General features: G+C 50.8%; 1 protein-coding gene across 1 annotated transcript; it reads left to right on the top strand.

Moving 5' to 3' along the window:
• Positions 1-3,079: 3,079 nt before the first annotated feature.
• DLX5 (distal-less homeobox 5) lies at positions 3,080-6,888 on the top strand. Its single transcript, XM_049784895.1, has 3 exons — positions 3,080-3,434; positions 5,293-5,477; positions 6,559-6,888. Exons 1-3 carry the CDS (start codon positions 3,080-3,082, stop codon positions 6,886-6,888), a joined length of 870 nt encoding a protein of 289 aa, XP_049640852.1.
• Positions 6,889-7,248: the final 360 nt, after the last annotated feature.

Genomic DNA, 7,248 nt, shown 5'->3' with positions numbered 1-7,248 from the left:
AGAAGGAAGAGTAAAGGAAAAAACTTAAGGGACATAGAAGAGGGGAAGGAAACAGAAGCGGCCTGGAAAATCTGCCTGTCAAGATCCTCGAAACTTGGGTAGCATTTAGATACCGAGCGCAGTTTGGTTTGGGCGTTTGGTTTATTTTTTGTGGACACTGGGTGGCGCTCCTAGTAAAGACTTGCACTTCCCTTAGGGTCCGATTCGCCCCACCCTCAGCCCCGCCACCCCGTCTCCTCCCTCACCTGGCAGCTTTCAGCTATCAGGAGATGAAATTACCCACAATATTCCTACATGCCGCACTTTTGGTGAAGATTGATGGTCTGAGGTCTGTCTGTGGTTCTTGAAAAGTAAAAATGCAACAACGTCCTGCCCGCTGACTTTTCAAGTTCGGAGTTTGCTGTTTAGAAACCCAGATAGTATCAAGGAAAGTTGTTCCCTGATCGCCTGGGGTGCTCGCTCAGAGCTTTGTGCACTGGGGTTGAGGATCCCAAACTGCCACAAGGGAAATGAATTGAAACGGGCTTCGGGTTCCTTTTAAGAAAGTGCTTCCTGTCTTTCCCTTGTGGGGGAGGGGAGTGAAGTCAACCTAAAAGAAGTAGAAGAACGTTAAAAAAAAAAAAAAAAAGGCTCTGGACCTTTGGAGGTCTCACCCACCCTGACTTCAGTTTGTCCAAAGAACCACCACCAAAGGAATCAAAAGCTAAAGAAACCAATTCTCCCCTTCCTCTAGTTCCTGTCTTGTGTAAAATATGGGAGAGAAAATACCCTGACTGTGTTTTTTTGTTTTTTTTTTTTTTCCAAACAAATGGAAAGTGGACTTGAGTAAGGTATAGAAACTAACTTAACATTACCGGTATAGTGCTTGCCACAAGATCCTGGACTTCTAAATGTGTCCAAATTCAGCCATTTCCAATATCATCTTGGTTATATTCTGCCTTTTCAACAAGGGAACACACTACCTTGCAAAAGAACTAAGTATACCTTGTTTGTGTATGTGTGTGTGTGTTGTGTGTGTGTGTGTGTGTGTGTGTGTGTGTAGTAACTTTTAAATCTGTAATTAATGAAAAGTGCTTAGAGTAGGAGCATCAATGGAAGCCATCCAACTTTGCCAGTAGAGGTGGCTGGCAGGCACTCTAACTAACCTTGGGCATTGATTTGGGGAAGCCATTTGGGTCTATAATTGCCAGGGCACGTGAAATGAGTTGATGGAGAACATCTCCAGCCCACAGGACTGTAAGCCCAATGGGTGAATGGTGAAATTCATATCCTGATTTGGTTTTCACACATCTCAACTGTCTCTGCCTGCCAACTAAAGGCCAGGGTAATTCCATGACAAAAATAATAATAATAATAATAATAATAATAATAATAATAATAATAATAATAATAAGTTAAACTAAACTCAGACACATGCTTTCTTCTTCATTTGAAGGAGTTGAAGAGATGGAACTTCCACTTTTAGGCCCACACAGTATCTAGATTAATATTCCGGGAGGGCCCAAATCAGAACCCAGCTCCTACATTTGCCTCTTTGAGAGAGGGAAAGCAAAGAATGATAAACTAATTTACCTGAGATGTCTAAGCTCTCTTCCAGGTGGAACATGTCTAAAGAAAGGATGACACTTCATGCAAAGCAAATGGACCTCAGTAGAGTGTTGTGTTTGATTCTGAGCCCTTTCATCCTTCGCACAGTTGCTCAGATGTCTTCAAGGTAGGAAACACAAGGATGAGGGAGCAGAAAGCCAAACCCATGAAAGAAAAGGTAGAATCTCTGATCCTGTCTATAGAGCTAGGAAAGGGAAATCCTTGAGCTTCTCTAAACTCCACTGGGAGAACTCCAACCTATGTATATTTCTCAGTTTCCTTCTGATCCAGAAGGATTGACAAGTCATAAGAGTCTTGGACACTGAACCCAGAGTTATACACCTTTTTGCTCCCATAGTCCCCAAGTATATCAAAGGAAAAGTGGGGCCATCTGCTATTCTTGGGAATCATCAATGAGAATTTGAGCATCATTGCTTGTGCTTCAGTTAGATTTTTTTTAAAGTCCTTGTAGGGATTTAGGGCTGCAGAAACACTCTCTTCCATTAACTGCTGAACAGACAGCTTGCCTTCTTGAATATTACTATCCAGCAATAGTTTGAGAAATACTTATCTCAGGCAATGAGCAGGCTTGACACATATTTGTCTTTATGCAAATTGCAAATGTTCAACACATCTAAGTTGCAACTTGTTTCCCAGCATCCCACCAAAGATGATACACTCTGTCCTATTCACCTTCCTCCCACGAATCTGACTTCTCCATCAGTGTGTGTGTGTGTGTGTGTGTGTGTGTGTGTGTGTGTGTGTGTGTGTGTGTGGTTCCACACTCCCTTCTGGTGAGCCTAAAATTTGGGCGGGAGGCGGAGAGGAGAGAGCATAGAAAGATCATCGCCTCTCTCGGTCCCCAAACATGTGCGCTTTCTGAGGTGGTTGCCTGCAACACATTTTCTCCAGACATCACAGAGATGGATAATAGGGATTCGATTTTGTCTTTAGGATTTGCTCAAAACAGACTAAGTACCACCCCCCCCCCATCATCATCACCACACGGGATCGCGCGGGCGCGGACACACACACACACACACACACACACACACACACACACACACACACACAATCCCCCTGCCTACCATTTTTTTATCCCTCTTTTTTTTTTTTTTTAAGCAATGCTTTGTTGTGCTAAAACTAGTTGGACGGGTTAGGGTGTTGCTGCTGCTCTGGGGGCCTTGGCCAATGGAACCCGATCCACCCCGCTGTGCGTAAGCGCGCAATTAAGGATTTAACCAAGGCTGTGCTGCGCCTCAGCCAGCAGTCAGCCTGCCGGAGACTGAGCCTCCGCGCCTCCCAGCTTCCTCCTCGCCGCCGCCGCCGCCGCCGCCGCCGCCTCCTTTTCTCCTCCTCCTCTCCTTCCTCCTCCTCCTCCCTCGCTCCCACAGCCATGTCTGCTTAGACCAGAGCCGCCCCACAGCCAACGCCGGCCGCCGCCACTGCAGCAGGATCAGCCTTCGTCGCCGCCGCCGCCCGGGAGGGAGCGATGACAGGAGTGTTTGACAGAAGGGTCCCCAGCATCCGATCCGCCGACTTCCAAGCTCCTTTCCAGACGTCCTCGGCCATGCACCACCCGTCTCAGGAATCGCCAACTTTGCCCGAGTCGTCGGCCACCGATTCCGACTACTACAGCCCCCCGGGGGGAGCCCAGCACGGCTACTGCTCGCCTACCTCGGCTTCCTACGGCAAAGCGCTCAACCCCTACCAGTACCAGTACCACGGCGTGAACGGCTCCGCCGGCTCTTACCCCGCCAAAGCTTACGCCGACTACAGCTACGCCAGCCCCTACCACCAGTACGGCGGCGCCTACAACCGGGTCCCCAGCGCCTCCAGCCAGCCAGGTGAGTGTGGGGAGCAGACACCGGGAAGTCAGGACTCGGGCTGGGGGCCAAGCCGTCGACTGCAAGCCGGGCAGGAGGGAGGTGGAGATGGGGGGACTGAACTCTGCGCGCAAGAGACAGACGCCACCACCACCCCCGCTAGTGTTTAAGATTCTAAGTCCAAGTCTTTGGAGTACCAGACTAGGATCTCGCTCTTTGCATATCTTCCAGGAGGCCCCTAGTCGCCCCCTTCCCAGTTAGCCACGTCGGAAATTCCTCCGGGCTGGGAAGTGGGTTTGGGTGGAGAGAAGAAAGAACCCAGAACTCCAAGTGGCAATTGAAGTATTAAAGGGGAGCTTGCTTGTCGCAGTTTGGGGCGGGCGTGCTTGTTTCGCCGCGTTAGAAGAACAGATACCCTCCGCTTCAGAGCGGGTCCTTAGCCTTCGGGGTCGGCACTGGAGGGGTGCGGTGGGGGTGGGGTGGAGGCTGGGGGACTAGGGCTCCACCGGGAAAGACCTAGCAGAGAGCCCCACGGTGTATTTCAAGCTTTTCCACAATCATGAAGCCATTTAGAGGTAGAGTTTGGCTATGGGAGGTCATATTATTGGAACAGTGTGTTTTTTCTTTATCTACGGGTGTCTCAAATTTGTCTTCACCCCCTTTCTCTGCCTTGAAACTTATTTGGAGAATTTTGGGGTGAGGGCATAGTATACTGGGAGGGGGGGGATGAGCAGCACAGGGACCTTAGAGAGGCTTTACCGGTCTGATCTGATCTCTTCCAGCTCAGTAACGATCCTGCTGAGCATAGGTAGCACCCCAATGTACTAGGGCAGAATGTAAACCCCAGTCTTCATCCTCCACCACCCCCTCCCACACACACTCCTAGTAAAGGCTCAATGGCCTCTTGCAAAGATGCGAACATCTGATAAGGTGGTACTTTAGGAGATGGGGACTTGTGGCCCTAGGGCACACTTTTAGTAAACGTTTCTCTGGAAGTTTTCTACCCTCCTCCCTCAGTACTCAGGCTCTGAAATGTGCACCCGTGCCAGCCGCCCCTTTCCTACGAAACACCCTTCCATCCCTCCTTCCATCCCTCCAATCAATTCCTCTTCTGCTCGGGGAATGAATTTTAAAGGTGAGCTGGGGGTGGAGAGCCTTCCTTTCACTGTCTCTGTATTTCGTACAGAAGTGAAAGATGTTTTATTTTTTTCTTCTGGCTAAGAACTTATTAAATCTATTTGTAGAAGAAACCAGACACATCTGTGTCCTCCTAGATCTGCAGGGAGATTATGGGGACTGCATAATCGGCTCTCTGTCTGCAGCGGCCCTGACCGCTTACTGCTGAATTGAAGGAGCCGAGTTTGCTTGTGGGCCTTTGAACTTTGGAGACCTCGGTTGGTTAGCGTCTTCCTCGCCCAAGCGTCTGGCCTCCGCGGTCTCCCAAAGAGTCGCTGACAGGAGGGGGGGTCACTATCTGAAGCCTCCCCCACCCAATCCCGTTAATGTCCCGGGCAGAGGTGGCCAAGTTCACGCCAGAAATGCTGGTGAGCAGAAGGTGGGCTTAAAAACAACTAGAGGTGGAGCTGGCACCGCTGCACTGGCGCAATCATCCATGTCCAGAAAGGCACAATGCTTGTATGACCGGTGTGGCACCAGCCCCAGAGAATCGGAAGGCACAGAATTGGGAGTTATTGAGACCAAGCGGCCTGTCCACGATTTGGGTGAAGGGTGTATTTCTCTGGTTAGTGACAAGCGAATGTCATGAAATCAGAATGAAGACGGACTGCAGGGTAAGAAACTCAAAGACGGTAGCTGCAGGTTCTGCCAAAGGGCCCTCGTCTGCCGACAAACTCTAACCGGATCTCTTTTGCTTATTTAGAGAAAGAAGTAGCAGAGCCCGAGGTGAGGATGGTGAATGGCAAACCCAAAAAAGTTCGGAAACCCAGGACTATTTATTCCAGCTTTCAGCTGGCCGCGTTACAGAGAAGGTTTCAGAAGACTCAGTACCTAGCCCTGCCCGAACGCGCCGAGTTGGCCGCCTCGCTGGGACTGACGCAAACACAGGTAATTCGGGCTATAGCTGGTCAGCAGCTCTCTTCGGCTGCGAGCCAGGCTGGGCGCACGGGTCGGTAGCGTAGACCTAGGACTCGTGTTCTCTAGAAACCTGCAGATAGACTGAAAGGCCTGCCCCACGCCCTTCCCTCTGCGAGGCATTGAGCCTGGTACTGGCACCGGCGAGGTGGGCACGACCTAGAGGCGTGGGTAGCCCAAGAGACGTTTTTCCACACCACCGCATCCTGCTGGAGCAGAGGGGGAATCTACTGGCCAGTCTCTTAAATAGGAAACTAGGAGGGTTCTTTCTAGGTCGCCTTCGAAACCTGTCAGATTAGCTGCTGCAAGGTGCAGCGCTTCTTGGGTTGCGCCAACAGCCCAGCATGGCCTGCAGACTCTAGAGTCGAAAAACAGGCGTTTGGGTCTGGGGTTCAGTTGTGCATCCGGCCGCTGCAGCAAGAGGGTCTCGAACTAAGTGGTTGGGGGCGCTGTTGTATGGGGAAATGGTTCCAGGATTGTCCCGACTCCTTCACTTCAACAGCCGACACTGCTGTCTCTTAGGAGAATAAAGAAAGCGGCCGCTGGAGCTGCAACGAGGCGACTCGAGGAGGGAGGATGGGGTTAGGTGTGAGACTGTGCTCTCTACCCTCACCCCCACCCCACACCTCACACCCACACCCGTCTCCCCTTTCCCGCTTCCCCAAATACACTTGCACGTAGCCTGCAGGTGAGACTCTTCCTCGCTGAGCTCAGGCCTAGTTTGGACATTTTCGCAGCGTTGCCTTCCGTGAGCCCCTCGCAAACTTGCATGTGCACGCGCTCCTGAATCCTAGCTACCCTATCCCCCACCTCAGACAAAAGACAAAAGGTTTGCCGTCGTACTGTGAGGCAGCTCAGCGCTCGCTGTGAGGGACCAGAGCCCCAGGGAACCCGCGACTCAGGTTTTGCTCTGCCCAGTCGCCGGATCTTACTTAGGCCTCAGCTTGGTCCCGGCAGACTGGGAGTCCAAGATACACGTTAGGTCGCAGCCCTGGGAAAGAGCGGGCAGCCTCCAAGGGTCCCGGTAACTTGTGCCTTTGTTCCCCCCACCCAGGTGAAAATCTGGTTTCAGAACAAAAGATCCAAGATCAAGAAGATCATGAAAAACGGGGAGATGCCCCCGGAGCACAGCCCCAGCTCCAGCGACCCTATGGCGTGTAACTCGCCTCAGTCTCCGGCAGTGTGGGAGCCCCAGGGCTCGTCCCGCTCGCTCAGCCACCACCCTCATGCCCACCCTCCGAACTCCAACCAGTCCCCTGCGTCCAGCTACCTGGAGAACTCTGCTTCCTGGTACCCGAGCGCAGCCAGCTCGATCAATTCCCACCTGCCGCCGCCGGGCTCCTTACAGCACCCACTGGCTTTGGCCTCCGGGACACTCTATTAGACGGGCCGCTTTCTTGCTCTTTTTTTTTGGGACTACTGTGTTTTGTTGTTTTAGAAAATCATAAAGAAAGGAATTCCTGTGGGGATGTTTGGAGAACGGAAACAAAGAGTCATGTGTAAAGCTTTTTTTTTTTTTTGCATGTAAGTTATTGCATTTCAAAGGACCCCCCCATCCTCCCCTTTTTTTAACAGATGAACCTTTTTTTTTTTGTGCGCAACTGTGGACACTATCAATGGTGCCTTGAAATCTATGACCTCAACTTTTCAAGAGACTTTTTTCAATGTTATTTTAACCATGTAAATAAGTGTAGATAGAGGAATTAAACTGTATATTCTGGATAAATAAAATTATTTCGACCAT

This window comes from Suncus etruscus, chromosome 1, assembly GCF_024139225.1.
Source record: "Suncus etruscus isolate mSunEtr1 chromosome 1, mSunEtr1.pri.cur, whole genome shotgun sequence".
NCBI classification, from domain to species: Eukaryota; Metazoa; Chordata; class Mammalia; order Eulipotyphla; family Soricidae; genus Suncus; species Suncus etruscus.
The sequence above is the reverse complement of the archived record's forward strand: the minus strand, read 5'-3'. Positions and strand labels throughout refer to the sequence as shown.